General features: G+C 37.3%; 1 protein-coding gene across 2 annotated transcripts in view; it reads left to right on the forward strand.

Moving 5' to 3' along the window:
* Window positions 1–23,499, forward strand: part of babam2 (BRISC and BRCA1 A complex member 2) — a 182,510-nt gene that overhangs the window by 129,903 nt on the left and 29,108 nt on the right. For both annotated transcript variants that reach the window (XM_021467158.3, NM_001017777.1), the window contains 1 exon segment: window positions 8,306–8,415. In XM_021467158.3, coding sequence (XP_021322833.1) covers window positions 8,306–8,415 — 110 coding nt within the window.

Genomic DNA, 23,499 nt, shown 5'->3' on the forward strand with positions numbered 1-23,499 from the left:
GTGAAGGAAAAATTGTCTCAATGACATTTGGAGCGCATATTGGATGCATAAGTTGCACGCCTATAAATCCACTTTTTTATCTAAAGGAAAAAGGTCCATAAACTACTGTTTATTGCAATAAGTATATTATGATAAGTTATATTATTAAATATTCAAGTAAAAAAAAAAAAAAAAAATATATATATATATATATATATATATATATATATATATATATATATATATATATATATAATTTTATTTTTTATTTATTTGTTTTTTTTTTATATATTTTTATATTTCATTTCCCTAATATTTCCTAACCAGGTTTAAATAAACTTGCAATATTGTTGAAAACACAGAGCTTTTAGTTCTGATATGCAAAAAAAAAATCAGTTCTTATATGTCCTCTGCTTGTAAACTCGTGAACAAACAATTAGGATCGGTTCATGAGATCAGCCCAATTAGTGAGTACCAATCAAGTCATGAAATGTGATTATCGGCCAATATCAATCTCTGGTCGATCAATCGGAGCAGCCCTATTAAATACAAATTCTAAATGTAAAACCTAGAGAGAAATTGTGGAACATAAGTAGTCATAAAATAAATAAGCAAATGATAAATATAAATAAGTGATTAATGTCTTTCTCCAGTGTCTGTTGTCTCTTTTTCAATTGGAAGTCAATTATTGTGTATTAGTGCTAGCATCACCGTTTAGTATTTAAGTTTTTCATAGGACATATGCAATGCAAAGCATAATATACATTTAAATCTTTTAAAATTATATTATAAATAGTTATTTTGGGGCGGCACAGTGACGCAGTGGGTAACACTGTTGCTTCACTGCAAGAAGGTCACTGGATCGAGCACCAGCCGGGTGAGTTGACATTTCTGTGTGGAGTTTGCATGTTCTCCCTGTGATGGCGTGGGTTTCCTCTGGGTGCTCCAGAACTGCATTATAGGTGAACTGCATAAGCTAAATTGTCTGTAGTGGATGTGTGTATGTCCTGGTCCTCTAGGTTGGGGGTTGAGCTTTGGGCTAACAACCTACTTCATAAAAATTAGATGTTATGAAACAGCAACATGGTTTGGCTATATACAACTTCCATATAAACGGCCCTGGGAATAAGTAACTAATCATATAGTTTATACAGACATACGGTTGAATTTGATATTAATTTTCTGTAGGAAAATGTATATTTATTGCTAAAAGATCTTATTTGTGCTTTTCAAAATGTTTCATATTGCTGGTGTCAGCAGCTCTTAAAGGGATAGCTCACCCAAAACTGAAAATGTTTCCTGATTTACTTACCCTTGACCTGTTCCAAACCTTTTAATTTTTTTTTCTGTTGAACCCAAAATGAGATATTTTAAAGAATGTGGAAACCTGTAATCATTTACATCCATAGTAGGAAAAAAACAAAAACAATGGAAGATAATGGTTTCCATCTTCAAATACCTTCTTTTCTGTTAAACAGAAAAAATAAGGTTTGGAACAACAATGCAAGGCAAGTTTATTTATATTTCATGCATAATAACAATTCAAAGTGATTTATATAAATAAGAATTGGGAAAAAAAGAAAATAAAAACAAAAAATAATAAAAATGATCAAAAACAAATATAAAATGTGTTAAAAACTGATTTTCAAAGAAAAAAAGACAATAGTGCGATCTGTCAGATGTACTGTAGCACAGTGCTCATTTGGTAAAGGCAAAGCTAAACAGATGTGTTTAAGTCTTGATCTAAATGTGTTTAATGTTGGAGCACATCTGGTCATTTCTGGAGGCTGATTCCAGCAGCGGGGGGTTTATAGCTGAAGGCAGATCTACCCTGCTTTGACTGAACTCTTGGAAATTCTAATTAACTTGATCCTAATGATCTGAGTGATCGGTTTGTGTTCAGTGAGCATATCTGTAATGTATTGAGATCATAAGCCATCTAGTAATTTATAGAAAGTAATAATACTTTAAAATCTATTCTGAGTGTAACTGGGACCATTGTAAACACCGGACAGTTGTGATGTGCTTGGGTTTTCAGATTTTGGTCATTACAGATCTTTCATAGCTACTTTTAAGAATTTTATGTTATTTTATTTATTCTCGATAGCAAGTGTTTGGTCCATGCAGATACCACACAAGATATGAGAAGACATCTCCTTCTTGTTCCAACCATAACCCATCAATCCCACACAAGTGGCCATCAGCACGGATGAATTATGTCTCTGAGAACACATGGCTCAGGCCATAGAGCTGTACTGATGCAAGCTGATTAAATCAAGAAACACCTTGGGATAGATGAGTCCCTGAGGCCCAGGTCCATTTGATGTGATGGCGGCTGTAACAACGACACTCATCAGCTTTGCGCTTGACATTTTGTTCATCCTGCATTCATAAAGATTTACATGTTTGCCCTCAGAGCTTCATCAAACAGACAGTTTTCTACTGAATTATGAACTTTTTAAATTGAAAATCATGTTTTCTAGCCCCAGAAGGTCCATCTTGCTTTAAAAAAAAAAGATCAACATTTTTTTTTCAAATCATCTCAAGACTTAATTTATGAGTCATAGACGTGATTTTAAATGTTATCAAGCTTGTCCGTGTGGATCTTTCCATCTGGGCTCATTAAAAAGAGCTTTCACTGAGAAATTGGCTTATAAAACACAACATAAAATGTATACAGTTGAAGTCAGAATTATTAGCCCCCCACCCCATTAAATTTCTTTTTATTTTCTAAATATTTCCCAAAAATGTATAACAGAGCAATGACATTTTTACAGTGTGTCGGATAATATATTTTCTTCTGGAGAAAGTTTTATTTGTTTTATTTTTATCTAAAATAAAAGCAGTTTTAAATGTTTAACCTAGTTATGCCTTTTAATGTCACTTTAAGCTGTCTAAAAGTATCTTGGAAAATATCTAGTAAAATATTATTTAAGTTATTAGAGATGAGTTATTGAAACTATTTTCTTTAGAAATGTATAGAATAATCTTCTCTCTATTAAACAGAAATTGGGGGGAAAAAATAAACAGGGGGCTAATAATTCTGAATTCAACTGTATCTTTGTTGCACTGTAACAAAAAAATTGGCATAAAAATACAGTCATACTGTAGCAATTGTAAATCCTGGGCTTTTTTTTTTTTTTTGATAAGTTTTAAAATGTTTTCCTCAACTCCAAACACTGCACACACAATGAAATATTATATAAACAAAAACTAAGAAAATTATTGCAGGAAATTACTTGAAATTAAAGGAACAGTTCTCCCAAAAATGAAAATTACCCCATAATCTACTCACCCTTCAGCCGTCTTCAGCTAGGGTTAGGGTTAGTTTATATGCAACCCAGGCTCATTCTAAAAACATACCGCTATATATATATATATATTTCTGGAGAGCACCAAATATGTTCCAGTAGCTACATCTTTAATCAAACTAAAAGATTGTATATGACTGTTTTTTGTGTTGTTGCTACGTTTTTGTACAATGTAAGTTTGTTAAGAAACTGATTTTGATTTGATTTTGTGATTATATATTGTATATTTATTAATATGTGTTTTTGCCCCGATTATAGCCAATGCTGCTAATATGGCATTGCAACCTAAATAAATAAATGTTATATTATATATTATGTTATATTGGTGTGCATATCCATAGCTTTTTCCCTTCTAGACTTGACCCTGTGAGACTTGTATATATGTCAGTCACACTTGGGGCCCTATTATGGCCTGATAACACAAAACGCAATTTATTTTACTTTCAAAAATGCCTTTTTATGTGGGTAGGCAACAACTGAATCAGCAGCCCATTGTGCGCGAGTGTTGCTGTTGATATTGGTATAATTTCAATATTTATTATTATTGTGAAATTCTTATGGCTTCGGATAAGTCAAAACAGTAACCACCAGTCTCTTCTCTATCTTCAAAAGTCTTTAATTTGATTGGAGAATGAAAAGGACGTGACTGATGTAACACGCTTTTTACGCTCGGAGTTGTTTTTTTTTTCAACTGCGAGCTTATGTCACGCAATGACAAAAATGCGAGCCACAGCAGTCTTTAGCCCCGATTTTGACTCACCGACAGGTTTTGAGAAATCGCAGACAAATGCCTGAAATCACAAGCAAGTCAGTGCTCATTCAAATGAGCAACAATCACACAGTAATACTACGGAATACTTTATAAAAAAATGAACTATCAAAGACGTCATCTGAGAGAATCACAGATGATTCGCCGACACCCGTGAGATATTTGGTGTGCTAAATGTCGGGACCTGTTGGCGATTCAAATCATACCATGTAAAATGTGTTCTGTTTAAAAATAACATCGGGGATTACCTACAGTCAATAAGAGAGCAGCATTCACAAGTATGGGTATCTGCAGGCCAGCGGGAGTTTGGGGAAAAAGTTAAAAGCGCTCATTTTCTGTTTATTTGGACCCAAGAAATGGAGGAAAAACTATTGTAAATTTGGCAGGAGCAGCCATGTCTGTCTGAAGTGTTATATGAGCAATATCACAACCGGGTCGAAAAAGAAAAAGAAAGTTTGTAAGAAATTGCTTCCTTCAAGATTAGGTGAGCAAAATAAGTACATTTCTTTTCAAGAACATTTCAAGACTTTCTCATTATGTGGTTAATAACAAAATATATATTACATGACCTCTCATTGTTTTCATGTCTTCTCACGTATTTTTGGTTGTGATATGTAGTTTGGACAAAATTGGCGCAATTTCTTCCTATTTTAAAGTTATGCTATTATTATTAAAGCTATTATAAACACCCTGCCGCCAATACATCCGATTTGTTGCTATTTTCAGACCAGCGCAACGGTAATTTTCACAGTTTGCACCACGTTGTTTAAATAGCAAATATATTTGCTCCACTTTGTGTACTCATGGGTGTGCTTGTCTAAAAAGGAGGTGTGTTAAGGCGCATTGTTTGCGCGTTGCTATTTTGAGAAACTGAAATAGACTTCGCCATAGACCAACTAAAAGCTGGTCTAAAGTCCCGCACAAAGCAAGTTAGTTATGCACCTATGTGGGTCCAAACGCTTACACATTGCTTAATGCACACAGGATGTACAGCAATACACAAATATCTTTACAAATGAAAAAATTAAAGGATTAAAATGTTACAAAATTATTCGATTATTAGATTTGTTCATCATACCTCAGTTTTTTGAGCACACTTCGTTATTGTTCCTTTATTCGTTTGCTGGAAATCAGAACGGAATTTAGAAATAGTTTTATAACAAATCTTTGCGTTTAACAAATGAAATTAAATATTTAGGTTAATGGATGTCTTCAGTCTTCCGTTTCCTTACTCTAGGAAAGTAAAGAAAGTAAAGTGAAGAGTAAAAGTAAAGAGGCTGAATGAAGGAGGCCCGTTCTTTATCTTCACGCTGCAGATGGTCTGGTTAACTCGCTGGTGAAGCATTCAGTCTTTCACTTACAAAGTCTGCCATGTAAATAGCAAATGTGCCATGGCGCGACACAACTTACTCTTAAAGGGGATGTGAGATGAGACTCTGATAACTGCAAGTGCACTTTAGACTTTGCACTTATATCGTTAAAATAGAGCCCTTAATGTACATTCAGTTACCACCGGAAGTTAAAGTTTACAGTTTTTTAATTTTCTAAAGTATTTCTGTTTTAAAAACACATGGATCCACTTCTTAATAAAAGTGTTAACCCCGTGGCAGTGTGTGGGTTAGTTCGACTTTAAATTTATGTCCTTATGGAATCTTCAAAATAGTCACTATCTAACATTATTGTTCAATATGTCAAAGACAGGATAGTATTTAAAATGACTGTGATCATCTGACAGAAGAACAGTTTATACACCGAATGCGGCTTTAGAGTAAGTAAACTGTGATAAATTAGATTTTTGGGTGAGCTTTTCCTTTAAGTATATCAAGGACGAGTTAACTGTTTCTCCCCAGACTTCAGTGTGAATCAGTTTGTTAGCTTATCCCACACACATTTTCTCCAACTGGTAATGTCAAAAATCCCACACGCACAGTCCACACTAATAGGAGCAGAGGATACATGGATGGCAACAATTATCACAAATGGATGAGTTCTAACCAACTGAAAGACATTTGATTAAAGCCCTTGGTTACCGCCATGGTGCGAATGATCATCAGGGCCTAGCTCTAGGAAAACTATGCAGCGCTCAACAGAAAGTGTTACTGTATCTAGAGTCCCTGCGGAATATTCCAATGTGATAAGCTGGATATTAACAGATGTGGCCATAGCCGAAGCTAAAGCTAATGCAGCGTGAAATCTGGTTTTAGTCTTTTTCTGCCAAAATCCCAAACCGCCTTCAGATGAGAAGTTGTTTAGCACCAACCAGGCTGGTGCATCTGCAGCTAACAGCTAAAAGCTTCTGATGTTTGCATTGCAGTCTTTTTAGTCATTGGTGTGTTTATACAGACAGTTTATACTGTATGCAGAGCTCAGCATAAATGAGTACACTCCCTTTTGATAATCAATATTTGTATCCATTTCTCAACCAATATACACTCACCGGTAGATTAATTAATCAAATTTCTAATCAGCCAATCACATGGCAGCAACTCAATGCATTTAGGCATGTAGACATGGTCAAGATGATCTGCTGCAGTTCAAACCGAGCATAATTGGGTAGAAAGGTGATTTAAGTGACTTTAAACGTGGCATGGTTGTTGATGCCAGACTGGCTGGTCTGAGTAATTTAGAAACAGCTGATCTACTGGGATTTTCATGCACAACCATCTCTAGGGTTTACAGAAAATGGTCCGAAAAAGAAAAAATGTTCAGTGAGCGGCAGTTCTGTAGGCACAAAGGCCTTGTTGATGCCGGAGGTCAGAAAAGAATGGCCAGATTGTTTCGATCTGATTGAAAGGCAACGGTAACTCAAATAACTACTCGTTACGACCGAGGTATGCATCTCTGAATGCACAACAGACAGAACCTTGAGGCAGATGGGCTACAGCAGCAGAAGACCACACCGGGTGACACTCCTGTCAGCTAAGAACAAAAAATTGAGGCTACAATTCGCACAGGCTCACCGAAATTGGACAATAAAAAAAAATGTTGCCTGGTCTAATGAGTCTCGATTTCTGCTGTGACATACAGATGGTGGGGTCGGAAATTAGCATAAACAAGATGAAAGTATGAATACACCCTGCCTTGTATCAACAGTTCAGGCTTGTGCTGGTGGTGTAATGGTATGGGGGATATATTCTTGGTACACTTTGAGCCCATTAGTACCAATTTAGTGTTGTGTCAACGCCACAGCCTTCTTGAGTATTCTTGCTCAGCATGTCCATTTCTTTATGATGGGTGATGGCTACTTCCAGCAGGATAATGCACCATATCATAAAGTGTAAATCATCTCAGACTGGTTTCTTAAACATGACAATGAGTTTAAAGTACTCTCACAGTCTCTGGCTTCCACAGTCACCAGAACTCAATCCAATAGAGCACCTTTGGGATGTGGGGCAAAATGGGGGTCCAAACCAGTATTAGCAAGGTGTACCTAATAAAGTGGGCAGTGAGTGTACTCGAGGGTTTCTTGAACCTTTAAAACAATGCATATTTGTAATAAAGACGATAATATCAATGTCATTCATCACCACAGCCGCATGTCAGTACAATAATAAAAGAAGATGCTTCAATCCCGGATTAATGACGTTAAATCTGGTTTATTTTGTACATCAACATAACGTGTATCCATACAGCTGTGGATAATAACGTTTTTCCTATGAAACTTGCTGTGCAAAACCAGTGCAAATTTAAACGCCTTTCGGTCACTGTGCTGTTTATCAGACACAGCCAGAGATGGAGACACTGACATTCAAGTGGGAACGGTGGGTAGGGAAAACTAGCAATAAAGGCACAGGCAACAAAAACAGCTACATTGTGTTCAAAACAGAAAATAATAAAAAAGCTGATGGATGTTTTGAGCTAAACTTTACAGACACGTTCTGGAGACACAATAATCCGATTCTGGCATTGTACAGTAAATAAATATACAGGAATTGTCCAGGAGTAGGTGTGTTCAACTTCGAGTGCCGCTACTTGTGCGATATTAAATGCACCTGAATGGCTCCTGCACAACTGTATATGAACCACATATATTTTTAGACCATTCATTGAATACCCTAAAGATGTAAAAATCCCAGTTTTATTTTACAGACTAGCTCATAAATGCTGCTATTCTCAGGGCAAATATATTAAAAAGAAAATTAATTGGTTTAGCTATTTGCCTCACTTGTTTTATTGTATATTGCCAACTCTATACTTTATTGTCTACGCAACCCATAATAAATATGTTACTTGTAATATATTTCAGGACACAGCTCTGGATCCAGGAGAGGATGTCGCTCTTTTGTCTGTCAGCTTTGAAGATGCGGAAGCCACACAAGTCTTTCCAAAACTCTACCTATCTCCCAGCATTGAGCAGTGAGTGTCTTCTCCTTATTCTGTTACGAAATTCTAAGTGTAGATAATTTTCCCTGGGGCATAGAGATAAAATGCAACACATCATAATTTGAAGGCCACGCCCTCGAGAGCAATCCAAACTGCTTTATTGGCTCAGTATTAAGGGAGGTTGCCTAAAAGTCTAAAATGTCTAAACGTTGCTATGTAACAAAATGTAAAGAAGACAAGCTAAAAATTCCAGAACCAAGTTTTAATAACCTGTCGACCCCAAAATTGAAGACACAAAAGTAGAGCGCAATGTCTTATATTAGCGAACTTGGTTCCACCCATTTGATTTTGACAGTGTTGGAATGCTGTGAACCATTGCCATTCAGATACAAATGGTATTTTGGTGATTTCATGAACAATTTGTCCCATTACAGATCAGGAGGACTATTCAATAACCTATAAACACTACTCTACTAGTATCACTAAAATCATTGAAACCTCTGTTGTTTCTTGGAATGTTTTTACACAGTGTTATGTTACAGACAGGGCCAGATTAGCTTAAGGACTAATTAGGGCTGAAGCCTCAGGGTCTTCAGAAGAACAGGATCCTTGATTGGCTGTATAATTCATTTTCGATATGAAATGCCTCGTGCGTTATACTTTTGCATGTTGATAATGTGAAGTCTTCCGATCCGCTTGCGGATTAGGCCCTCGTGGAAATCTGTTGATCATTCAGTCTATTTATTTACTTATGTAAATGTACTTTTATTTCCCAGAGATGAGTTGTGGCTGGAAGGGCATCCGCTGTGTAAAAACGGGATAGATAAGTTGGCGGTTGACTCAGCTGTGGTGACCCCGGATTAATAAAGGGGTTATGCCGAAAAAAAAGGAATGAATGAATATACTTTTATTGATTTATTTATTAATTTACTTTGAACCACCAACAGCATATGTTTTACACAGCAGATGCCCTTCCCGCTGCAATCCAGTAATAGGAAACATTCCTACACACTCATTCACACACATACACTACAAGCAATTTAGTTTATTCAATTCACCTATAGCGCATGTGTTTGGACTGTGGGGAGAAACCAGAGCACCAGGAGGAAGCCACACGTCAACATGTGGAGAACATACAAACTCCACACAGAAACGCCAACTGACCCAGCCAGGACTCAAACTACCCAGCAGGCACACAACATCATAAGACTTTAATATTAGGTTAGATTTAGATCATGGTGTCAGGTGACCAAAATTCAATGTCTAGCATCTAAAGGCAACGTTATTTAGACGTCCAATAACGAATGATATTTGGTTGATTTTAGGTTTTGTTGGAAAGTGACCCAAATCCAACATCTGATTGATATCATAGTGGTAACGTCCACTCTTCATCAAGGTATAACATGATTAGACGTTGGTTGTTTTTAGGTTGGACATTGACGTCAGCCAAATGTTAAGTTCTGACATTAACTTGATTTTATTTCCAAACAAAATCCAACGTCCCCATGATGTTGGGGTACAACGTCAATATGACGTCAACTTGACGTCCTGTGCCTGCAGTGTAGCGACGCACTGTGATGCAACAGTGCTAACCACTGAGCCACCTTGTCGCCTACATTTATTCAGTTTTCTATTATTTTTTTAGTATTATTATTGAATATTTTGCAAATGTTTAGATAAATGATGTACAATCAAAACGTTTTAGTGGATGTATTAAATGAGAGGCTTACCAAATAATTTGTTCTAATAGGATTTTAGCTGTGAACTTTAAATAAAAGTGTTTATTTATTTTATATTATGGGTTAGGTTTTCGGCTTCTACACTCAGTTTTTTTTTTTTTTTTTGGATGAGAGACACCTCATCCAACTGTCAACTTGAGTAAATGAACTAAAGGCAGCACTTCCTCTTCTGCTATTCACTTCCTGAAATCCTGAGGAATTGAGAATCCATCAGTAAAAACATGTTATGTTTATGCAAGAACAAAAAGAGTCGTTATTAAATGGCTTCACGTGAACGTGAAGAACAAAAGCAGTGCATTTAAATGAAATTCTCCTAGCTTCTCAGTATTGGTGCAATACAACCTAGTAATCATTTTTTATTATTCAACAAAAAGGCAATGGTATGGGGTAGGCAAGGGACAACTACTGTTATACCGCGGTTTGGAAAAGTCAGCATTTTCTGTTATACCGTTCCTACAGTATAGGTGAGATTTTTTTAAATGTTTTTTTATAGTTTATATAGTTTTATAGTTTTTTATAGTTTTTTTTTTTTTTTTTTTTTTTTTTTAGGACAACAGTATCTCCAGCAGAAAAGATATCCAAAGATGTTGTTTTAAATTGTAAAAAAATCTGAATCTTTGAAACTAATCAAGACAGCAGAAGTTATTTAGCCTGACATGTTTACTGCTCCAAAATGTTTCCCAAATTAAAATATACTGTGTTCAAAGGTTAAAAAGTTTTTGTTTTTACCCAAACATTTAAAAAGAATATATTTTAGAGCAATAATCACAATATCGTGAAACCATGATATTCTTATTCAAGGTCCATGAATTTCTTTTCTTTTTTTTTTGTTTCATCAAATATTTGGAGTTTCTGTGAGAGCGCCCTCTGTATGGAGCCAGATAACACATAACTGAGTAAGATAAACATTTTATTTGATAAGAAAAAATGCACATGAACTATCATAGGAACTCATTTACCGAATACATTCCAACTTGCACTTACAAAAAAGGCTTGTTACTTTATTAAAAGAGATCATGTAATAACTAGGGATGCACCAATACCATTTTTTTTCCGGAACTGTACCGATCCAGATTTCAAAATTCTAAGTATCAACCGATACAGATCTAATCCCGGTGCTGGGCTGTTTTTTTTTTTTTTTTTTTTTTTTTTTTTTAAATAAATATAACACAGTTTCTTTAGTTATGGAAATAAACTCAGATAATATATCTTCTTTAGCAAGAATATAGGCCCATAGGCTGACTGTATATGACAGACGGCACAATCTAACTAAAAACATGATGCTTGCTATAAACTATAGGCTACATTATTTGAGCGTTCCTTATGACATTGATATAACCTGTGGTTGCTTATGTTTCCTTTTTTAATACTAAGATTTTCCTTTAAAATCTGCAATAGGCTACCACTATTGACCCTAATCGTTGGTAAAATAACAAGCCTTTTAGCAAAGCCTGATATTTTCCTACAGGTTTAACGCAGACTAATCTAAACTGTCCATTTTAAACAGTCCCTTATCTAACCTGCCATGAGTGAGATGGAGAAAATGAAAGCATATCAACACAGACAAAAACAGAAATTTAGGACATAATCTTTAAAATAATTACTTATATTAAACATGCAGCAAATATCTGACAGGTTTTTGATAACAATTACAGTGGGGCATTAATGAAATCCTTATTTTCCATGGATTTTTTTTTTTTATCTGAAAAATTATCTTTTTGGAAAGAATTTTTTTTGCTATAATTCATTCGTTCATTTTCTTTTTCCGCTTAGTCCCTTTATTAATCCAGGGTCCCCACAGTGTAATGAACCGCCAACTTATCCAGCGCATGTTTTACGCCGTGGATGCCCTTCCAGCGGCAACCCTTCACTCGGAAACATACACACTCAGTCACACTCATACACTACAGACAATTTAGCCTACCCAATTCACCTGTACCGCATGTCTTTGGACTGTGGGGGAAACCGGAGCACCCGAAAGGAACCCACGCGAAAGCAGGGAGAACATGCAAACTCCACACAGAAACATCAACTGCTCCAGCCGAGGCTCGAGTCAGAGACCTTCTTGCTGTTAGGTGACTGCACTACTTACCGCGCCACTGAGTCGCCCTGTTTGCTATAATTTGTATCTTAATTTTAATGTATTTTTCTGTTAATGACAATTTAATTAACTACTTTGACCACAATGGACCAGGGCAGATTTTACAAACTATTCGCAGCACTTAAAGTAATTCTCTCAGAAGAATAAACTCAGTCGGAAGGATGAGAGAACAGAAACTCATTGTGAGAATAATCTTACGGAGCAGGTTACATCACGTCTGCCCAGCTGGTGCGTGAATGGAACTCTTGATGCATCACTACACAGCGCACAGCCCTCCGGTATCTGCAGACATTGCAGCAGCAAAAAAGGAAGAAATCAGTGTGTTGAGGATCTGTCCAATGTATTATTGAGCTTATTCTAATTTAAATTTTAACAATTTAAAACTTTATGTAGGTCTACTTTGTGTGTGAAGAGCAGGTAAAAACCATCTCTAGTCCAGTGTTGCGAACGCGATATGTTTTTGTTGGCTTATGAATTACACAGAATATCACGCAAGATCGGATTTGGATCGGTACCAGCTGGCTGATACCAGATCCAGCAAAAATATGCGGTATCAAAATGATATTTGATCCAAGTATTGGGATCGGTGCATCCCTAATAATAACAAAAATGGACCAGTGAACCAACCACATAGTAAAATATCTCAAATGTTGTTTTGGTCATTCTAAAATTATTTAGCCATTTAAAATCTTGAGCAGCTGTGCTCCCAAACAGCGGTCTCATGCCTTCAAAAGCCACTGCGCGTTCATTGCATTTCATCTTCTAATGCTCAAATACTTTATTATACAATAAAGAAGGCTCCCTGTGGCTTCGCTTTTCTTTTTGATATTTGGCGTAGAGTTGAAGATCTTTGCTGGGTGATTCGGGCTTAATTTCCATAATTTTAGACAGGGTCAGGTCAGGCCGGACTTGGCTTTCGCACTAAATTAATAGTCATGTGATGCATTTCGATTAGCATGAGAAAGTAATTAAATAGTTTGTTACTACATTAAAATCCATTCCTGCAAAGGTGAAACAAATGATGACGAAGTCAAAAAGAGCGAATTTGGACTGCGGTCAGGCCAATTAAAAAAAGAGTGGTAATTCTAGGTATTTCAGTAATCGCTCATACACTGCATATTACGGTAGAGCACTATACAGCAATGTACAACATGTACAGCAAGCTGACAGGAAAACTGCAGGGTCACTCGCTACATTGAAACCGCTGTCATGGAAAGTAAAATGGATGTTCTTGGCTGGTGGACGATGAACAAACAATCCTACCCAAAACTTGCAGAATTAACCAGATCAGTACTATGCATCCAGGCCAAAAACACTTAGCCTAATCTTTGTGAGTAAAGGATTTTCAAGTTATAACTAAATATTAATTAAACCGTAAATGCACAATGTAGACAGAGTTTATAGGCTAATGTTGACAATATTCTTTATTTATTATTTATTATTATTATTTATAGATTTTTAGCCCATCAATAATTTAGTTTATTTACTTGAGTAAATGTGTGTAAATCTATATTAATTAAGTTTTTTAATTGATTACAGTAATATTATTGACTAATATGAAAATGTTCATCTGATTTATGTACAATACAGGTTATAAAGAAATATTTTCTTTATTTTAGTAGATATATTAAATGCGAGACTTGCTTTGTTTACCAAACACAGTGAATCTAATTGGATTTGCATTTTAAACATTAAATAAAAGTTGAAAAGATATTATTTATTATTTCACATATTAAGGTTTTAGTTATGATACTTCTAAAATAATTCCACAGAAATTTGCAGATTTTTACCAAAATTCTCCACAGAAACAGCAAAAAACATCCACAGATTCCATCTGGCCCTACCTATAACCTACGTTTGTTATGAATAAATAATGTTAAAACACGTATAAACGGCTCAATCTTAAGCACATGAGCTGTGTGCATGTGCACATTTGAATATTGTCAGGCAATAAACAGGTTCAGGCTTTTAAAAAACTGTCAATCAAAATGTACTTGTCGGGCCTAACTTTTATGGCCCGATTTCACCTCTAATTTGGAGCCAGTTCATCAGAAAGTGAATTTTTTTTTTCTTTGACTCATTGGATGGAAACTGGATGTAAATTTTATTTATTTATTTATTTTTTTGCAACATTCCATATTTTTGCATAGGTTTATTTTGGATCTTTGGTTGGAGGCATAGCTAATATACTCAATCACATTTGTGATTTAATTTAGATGAATCTCCCCCTTTTTCATGCATTCAGTTTCTCAGTTTTATGCTCTAACTTCTTAAACCCTGTAAATGTGCTCTTTTAAGATCAGTCTACATATGCTCTTCTTTAATCCATTCCATTGTTAATTGAAGCCGCATATCATTGTAATATTGCAGGAATAAAACTAGCCCGGCATTTCCCTCTGCCCTCTGCAGTAACAGAACACAAGGTCACTCCTCAGAAGGAATGGACGAAACTTCAGTGTGACTTCACAACAAATAGATCTCAGTGGCCAAGTCCTTCTAATGCCAGTCCCTGGGGGCTAAATGTTTTTTTTATTTATTTTTTTGTCTTTCATTCTCCGTGCTGTCCTCCATCTACTCAAATCAGTGTAGCAGGAGGGGAGGAGGAAGAACAAGCCCATTTGTTTGCTCTCCAGCCATGTCAGCTTCTATCTGTCACAGCCACGCTCTCTCCTCCCCCCTGTATTACAATGGCTTGGATAATGCAGTACCACATAGGGCTGACCTTGCCTCTACGCATGCACATTAACAGCTTAGACCAGGGCGACTTACTGTAGGAGAAGGGACAGGCGGGTGGGTTTATATGTGGGTGTTTTTTTGTTTTTTTTTTGTTATTACAAAGGTAGAGCCAGGGGGAAAAGGCCATTCTAGCAATGTGGAAACGTGTTCCCGAGGACATACCTGAAAAACAATAAATGCCAGAACACTGCACTGAGCACAGTGTTTTGAAGCCCACTTTTCTGTCTGCGTGAGCATTTGGATCTGTGCAAAAAGTTCGAAATCACAGCGCACAAACTTGTAAACAGTTTTTTTTTTCTTCTTGTGTGGGTGGATATTTGCCAGACTTGTACCTGATTTAGATTTGAAGTTGCATCGGGCTTTTGAGCTCATGATACTTATGTGTATGTCAAGTTTGATTGATTTTTAAACAATTAATAATACTGTTCTGAATGCACTGCAACTGGCTGCACAATACATTGCAAAAGTAACGTTATCATGATAATACAATATACATTTGCCACTTTATTAGGTACACCTTACTATTATCGGATTGGACCCGCTTTTGCCTTTATCCTTCGTAGGATATTTACGAAAAGATACTGGAAATATTCCTCAGAGATTTTGGTCCATATAGACATGATAGCATCACACAGTTGTTGCAGATTTGTCAGCTGCACATCCATGATGTGCTCATCCCAAAGGTGCTCTATTGGTTTGAGATCTGGTCACTGTGGTGGCCATTCAAACCAGTCTGAGATGGTTTACGGTTGGACATGTTGTGTGTTCAGAGATGTTCTTTTGCATACCTCGATTGTAATTGAAGTGGTTGAGTTACTGTTCACTTTCTGTCAGCTTGAACCAGTCTGGCCATTTTCCTCTGAACTCCGGCATCAACAAGGCATTTACGCCCACAGAACTGCTGCTCACTGGATATTTTCTTTTTTTCTAAACATTTTCTGTAAACCCTACAGATGGTTGTGCATGAAAATCCCAGTAGATCAGCAGTTTCTGAATACTCAGACCAGCTCGTCTGGCACCAACAACCATGCCACGTCAAAGTCACTTAAAATACCTTTCTTCCCCATTCTGATGCTCGGTTTGAACTACAGAAGATCGTCTTGACCATGTCTACATGCCTAAATGCATTAAGTTGCTGCCATGTGATTAGCTGATTCTAAATTAGTGTTAACGAGCAGTTGGACAGGCATACCTAATAAAATGGCCTGTGAGTGTATGTATCACAGACATGTGATGAATTGCATTTCTTTTATGCATCGGATGGTTATCTAAACTTGACCAATCGCATGGGGCCCTTACTATATTTATCCCTAGCTCACTAGTAGTTGCTGTTCTGCTATTGGCTGTAGCAGGGCCAGAGTGGGACTCCTTTTCAGCCCTGGAGTTTCAAACCTTAGACCGGACCACCTCAATTTACCACTGACTATATTAAAATAAGATCATTTCCAATTCAGTTTCTAATGACACTATCATGTCTTAATTAAGGAAACAGCTGCTTTAAACTTCAAATGTTTTTCATAAATATGAGAACATTTGAGGGTAGCTAAATCTCCAACACTATTCTGAAAAATATCCCAATGTCTTCTCCTGCATTGTCTGAATATATATTCTGTGACAAATTCTTTATAGATATCCAGTTCTTTGTAACAGTGATCACAGAAAAAATAAAAATAAAATATGTACACCTATATAAGTAACCCAAACAGTATTATATGTCTTAACACACACACAAAAAAAGAAATTACTCGGGTGAGGTTCGAACTCAGGTCGGCGGCGGCGTAACGCAACTTGCTGACCACTGGACCACAATGGCACTGTTATACTGGTGTTTTTGGAATAGAAAATAAGTATTGCACTGTTACCTGCAAGACTCTTTACCACAGTTTTTCTTTCTATTGATGGTTTAATCTTTTTCTCCCCTTTTGAGATTTCAGATTAAGTTATGTCAGATTTATTTATGTAGTGAATCATCTGATTTTCGTTGAACAGGTGTAATATTCATTAATTAATTATTCAAATTCCTATATTCACTAAGGTACTATGTTCAATAAAAATAATGAATAAAAAGAGTGAGGCTATGTTCAAATAAATAAATCAAAAAAGTGCGACTGCTGAGATTGCAAGCAGCTAGAGAAACCGGCCCTCGCGGTCGAAATTGCCAACCGCCGACCCGAATCGACGCTGCGTGCACCCCGACAGAAACCTACCCCCAGAACTCCGGAATGCACGATGGCACGCCATGCAGAGAGGTGCTTCTGGTGTGAGACCTGCAGGCAAGTTTGTTATTTTATTTCCAATGGAGAGACGCGCACATGAGGCTACTTGCTTGCACTTTTCCAGCTGCACCTAAGATCACAGGGAGCTTCTGTGGTTGCGAGAAATGCAAACAGCTGAAGTTTAAGGTAGACGCAATGAAAAGTACACATGTTTGCAAACCTACCGAAAGGTACAAACAATAATTCTGATTAGAGTGATAATGTGGAGAAAATTGATCTTGTGTTGAGCCAATGAGCCTTACATCTAAAAATAGAGCAAGGGTGTTCCTTTAGTGATATTGCTTTGACTCACACGCTGAAAATGGCGGACGTGAAATGACAAACTAAGGATATGGTGACGCGCCTGTCAATTAATATTAAAAACCGCTCCAATTGATCCACCGTTTTTATGTTGTTAAATTGAAAAAAAAAGGACTGTGTGTGTTTCTATTACCCCAATATGACAGTCTATACACTATACTTACACACATGTCTGTCCAAACAGCTTTAAAAATAGATTTTTCACCGTAGGTGCCCTTTAAAGTTCTTTGAACGTGAGCATGTTCTTTGTCTACATTTTTTGAAAAAGACATTCAAATCATGATTATTTGCCATGTTGGTTGCAAGAAAGTGCACCCAGTTTCAGCAACAAACAACACAAAGGTGTTTATTGACTGAATTAAGCACAAGTAGACAGACAAGGGGATGACAAAATCCAAACAGTACAGCACCAGATGGCACTAGAATCAGCAGCCAGCCAGGAGTAAGAGCAGCAGTGGATAGAGCCCCAGGGCTAGACACTGGGAGTAAGCAGCATAAACTCCAGACTGGCAGGCCAATTCAGGACACAGTGTAGTACTGGAACAGTATAAGACAATACAGTAATAATTATCCAATAAAATAATAAAACTAACTAAATCTAAAAGAAGATAAGAAGTCAAATATAAATCCTAGTCAGCGATAAAACAAGACTGACTTGGGCGAAACAGATAAAACTGAATGAAGACTTATATAAATCTAAAATCTCTAGAAATTAAATGATCAAAAAGATGACTAATTAACCCCTAATATGAGAATGGGACTGACAGAAAAAAAAAAATGGAACAAAAAGTGTTAAAAGCTTAAAAGCAAGACAAAGATTAGAACACTAAATTAAGTAGACACTAGGAAAAAACAAAAGTAAGTATAGCTTTAAACAAATAATAACTGAACTCAAGAACTAGAAGAACAGGCAAGACAAATGCTGCGTCCCAATTCGCATACTTATACTACACCCTAGAAGAATGTACTTTTTCTTGAAATGAAAGTTTATACTTTCGACTGTGCAACAGAAGAGTACGCAAGCTTTGGGACATACAACTTCCTCTTTAACATATCTTTGTTTGCTTAGTTATGAGCCCTGTCAATCATCCACATTTCTGTCATATTTAATCTCCTACTTTATTGGAGAAGCAGCAGATTAATCTACCATTCACGAGTCTTTCATGCAGATAAATCTCCTTAGGTCTTTTGATATTATGCATTCAGACATTAATGTCCAAACACGTCTTTATATAAGTTTAGTATTGTTGTTGCGGATGAAGTATAACACAGATAATGCCATTTAAGTATTTTTCAGTTGGCTAGATATTCACTGACAGTCATGCAAACATCTTTGCCAAAGCCCCTCTACTTCACGGTTGGTTTTGCTCGTCCATCATGTTTGTAGTTTATTTACACTTTTCATCCACATTTGTAGTTCTAATCGAATTCACTTTCAACGCGCAAAGTATTGTGGGCAATATCAGCGGTTAGAGTATGGACGCTTCTACAATTAAATTTTTTTACCGGAAATAGAAAACCACCTGGGAACCTTTGGCATACTCTTTTCAACATACTATGGTTTGGGACATACTAATTCTATTTTCAAATACTATTTAGGATGGATAGTATGCGAATTGTGACGCAGCAAAATACTAGGTAAGAATACAAAGCTTGGATACAAGATAACCAAGACAAGTTCACGTGGAATGAACCAGCAAAGAAATGAGAACACACAGCACGATATATAGAACAAAGCACATGAGAGACAGGTGAAAACAATCAGGATAACGAGGAATGAATAAGAGGGCGGGGTAACTGAAAACAGGGAGGGAAGAGAAGAGGAGCACATGGCCAACACAAATTAGGGCAAAGCCTTGTAAACAAGAATAGGATAAACAATGTCCGGTCAGGACCATAACATCATTATATGACATTTTTAATGTAAATATTAAGTGTAATGGAAATGTTAAGTGCAGGAAGGACTTTAATGGTGCTACATACAGTATCCTGGGGCGAACTAGAAAAGTTATTGATTTCAAATTATTGGTAATTTAAAAAAAATAGTCCTTGAATCTGGTGTCCATTAGAGAGTGGGAACCCTGCTAAAAGAGGTGTCAAAATTAATTGTTTCTTCGGTGCACTGAGATGCAGACGCGGATAATTCAGTAACGGTTTAGTAATAATCATAAACAGTTATTATGTACTGATGTTATTTATCTCATATGTCGCCGTTCCTAACTGTGGTGAGGGAGGTGATCGCAGGCATTTACAACGTTCCAACTACTTAAAAACGCAGAAACAGTGCACAATTTCACTGCGTGTGTGTTTGCTGGACAGTCTTTCACTGATGCTGTGTTCACACTAGATGCGAAAGAAGCGTCAAGCGTGTGTGATTTACATGTTAAATCAATGCAAATGCGTGAATAGGCATCCTGCGGCACGATACGCGTGAATGGCGCGGCACGAAATTCAGTTTTTGACGTGTATCAATCACTCGAGTTTGAAAATCTGTACTTCAGCGGACATTCGCGTCGCGTTAACCAATCAGGAGCATGCTCTTGTGGGGGCAAGATTATGACATAGCCCCTGTTGTTGATGTCCTGGGGGAAAATCCACCTGCACACACTGACAACAGTTCATCAAACTGGGCTCGGCTCAGTCAGAAGCACCACTGAACGCTTCCATCACACAATTCAGTGTCTGTTCTTAAGTGAATTTGATTTGTGAATGAAGCGGAGTTGGTGCGCGAATAAAGCAAGTGAACTCAAATGTTCACGTGTCTATATACGCACGAATGGTGCGATTTATTCGCGCGTTCCGCATCTGGTGTGAACACAGCATGACACTTACAGCAGAAGCCCCTATTTCACTGCGATTGAGAGAATGAAAGTAAACTCTATTTCTCTCTCTCTCACTGTGGCCCATTTGACCTGCTGGCGTGACTATTCCTCTCCTCTCGGCTGTTACAGCGATACTTCTGGATACAGACACGAGCGCGTGCATGCAGAGTTTTCTTCCCCGTGTCTATCATGGATCAGCTGTGATCACCGCTGCCGTTTATCAGTGTCACTCATCTGTGAGAAGCACCAGCGTGTAAGAGCCTATCGAAGCCTTTTCTGTTGAGCGCGTGACCAATCAAAGGGGTGTAAGAGAACTTGGTAGATAAGCCTCAGAAAGCTAATTTGTTTATTTGCTATAAATGCTTGTGTTGTTTAAAGGTACAGTTTATAAATCTGACTGTTTGAATTAAAGGACAAAATATGTGTAGAAAATCTGTGAAGAAAATAAATAAACTGTGTATGGAAAGCATTGTCGATGCACCGAGATATCGATAGGCTCACACCTCTACCTGCTAATAAAAAATAGCATTTTTCTAAAGAAAAAAAAAAAAAAACGCTAACGCTATACTCAACAACATTGCATACTGCACATTTTCCAGTATCGTGTATAGCCCTAATTGGAATCTAATGAAAATACTTGAGGATTGTGTGATGTGTTTTGCTTGTGGTCAAAATCCATGAGCTTCAGTGAACTAAAGTGATCCTATTTTGACTGCAGACGATTGGAGCCAGGATATTTTGCTAAACGTCTTCTGTTGTGTCCTACAGAAGTCGAAAAGGTTTAGAATGACGTGAGAGTGAACAAGCGATGACAGACTTTTTGTGAACTATTGCTTTAAACCAGTCCAGCACATGCGAGGAATCCCCTGCATCAGCTCTTATCCAGGCTGGCGCAGAATGCATCCCCTGCAGCCAGCCAGTCATGCGGCTGTCCCTGTGGCCCCGTCACACAGAAGCAGAGCTAGCTAAAATAGAAGAGCAGGAGAGAGGTCGCTCTCAGCCTGCACCGAGCCGAGTGAAACCAAACCCTCTTAGGACTCTTTCCCTCCATCTTTGCCTCTCTCTCTTTTTTTCCCTGAATCCACACATGCAGGTTTACCCAGAGTATCACTCTCGCAGTGATGGCCACTTTCTACTCCCACACAGCAGGCTGTGTTATTATGACTGTGAAGTGCTCACTGAGTTTGACAGTGGACTTCACATCTCCTTCAACATGGATGGTGCAAGATCCACTCCTACACATTCTATAGTTTGTCAGAGCACCAAACACTTTTTTTCTCTCTTTTACACATTTTTTTCTTTCTTTCTCTTTAGAATTCTGCTTGTTATTGCTTTGTTTTGTTGGGTGTTTTTTTTTTCATTCGTTCTCATTTATCTTTGGCAGTTGTCTATACTTTCAGTCTTTATTCTGTTGTTCATGTGAAATGGTTACACTTTGAGGTTCAACTTACACATTGTAATTCTAATGGCAAAAAGTCAAGGCAGCACATTTTTATGTGGCTTTAATTTTATATGTATTCAGGTTACAACTAAAAGAAATCAGTTATACAATATTTAACCTCATTTTTTAGTCAGTTTGATTGATGTATTGTACGTTGGGGTGACTAGAAAAGGTCATTTGATTCAACAACAAAAAAAATTAAGGTCGAATTTTAAAAACCCAGACTACTCTATATATTTCTTTAAATACAGCAATGTATTGTAAAACATTATAACAATTTGAAAGTTTTGATTTCTATTTCTTTGTTTTTTTTTATCCAATTTATTTCTTAGATTGCAAATTACAGCAGCCAGTACTTGTCTTCAGTGTCACATTTAGCTTCAGAAATCATTTCAAAATGCGGAATTAGTGCTTGAAAGGGTAGTTCAACCAAAAATGACATTTCAGTCATCATTTACTTTAGGGCTTACGCTCTATTTTAACATCTAGAGGATCGTTAGAGGATAGAAAAAAAGTCTCCTCAATTCGGCCTTTACTCCTTTACTTTTGTGGATAAGAAAAGGGTGTTGTATGAATCCACTGAAGACATCTATTAGCCTACATATACAATTTTGTTGTTAATCTCAAAGATGGGCAATGCAGTGGCGCTGTAGGTAGTACTGTCACCTTACAGCAAGAAGGTCACTGGTTTGAGCCTCGGCTGGGTCAGTTGGCATTTCTGTGTGGAGTTTGCATGTTCTCCCTGCCTTCACTTGGGTTTCCTCCGGGTGCTCCGGTTTCCCCCACAGTCCAAAGACATGCGGTACAGGTGAATTGGGTAGGCTAGATTGTCCATAGTGTATGAGTGTGTATGGATGTTTCCCAGAGATGGGTTGCGGCTGGAAGGACATCCGCTGCGTAAAACATGTTCTGGATAAGTTGGAGGTTCATTCTGCTGTGGCGACCCTGGATTAATAATGGGACTGATCTGAAAAGAAAAGGAATGAATGAATCTCAAAGATTTGTTTCTAATTTCCAGCAAATGAATAAATTAACAATAATAATGAAGTGTGGTTAAAAAACTGAGTTATATCCAAACACATGTCATATTCTTATGCCCCATATAATGATCCATCAATCTCTAAAACCTGAAAGGTGGACAAATCTAAACTTGTTTTTATTAAAACAAATATTAAAATTAATATAATAAATAATAATTTTAATATGGCCACAGCCATATCAACCTGCAGCCCAAGACCGGTTACTCACTGAAGCTAAGCAGGGCTGAGCCTGGTCAGTACTTGAATGGGAGACCACTAGGGAACACTAGGTTGCTGTTGGAAGTGGTGTTAGTGAGGCCAGCAGAGGGCGCTTAGCCTGTGGTCTGTGTGAGTCCTAATGCCCCAGTAAAAGTGAAGGGGACACTACACTGTCAGTGGGTGCCGTCTTTCGGATGAGACGTTAAACCGAGGTCCTGACTCTCTGTAGTCATTAAAAAAAACCTATAGCACTTTTCGTGAAAGAGCAGGGGTGTAACCCAGGTGTCCTGGCCAAAGTCCCTACATCAGCCCTTACGATCATGGCCTCCCAATCCTCCCCTTCCACCGAATTGGCTCTATCACTGTCTCTCCACTCCACGAATAGCTGGTGTGTGGTGAGCGCACTGGCGTGATGGTGTGGAGAGACCACCCCTCATGATTGTCAAACGCTTTGGGTGTATGGC

The sequence above is a fragment of the Danio rerio genome, chromosome 17, assembly GCF_049306965.1.
Source record: "Danio rerio strain Tuebingen ecotype United States chromosome 17, GRCz12tu, whole genome shotgun sequence".
Taxonomy (NCBI): Eukaryota; Metazoa; Chordata; class Actinopteri; order Cypriniformes; family Danionidae; genus Danio; species Danio rerio.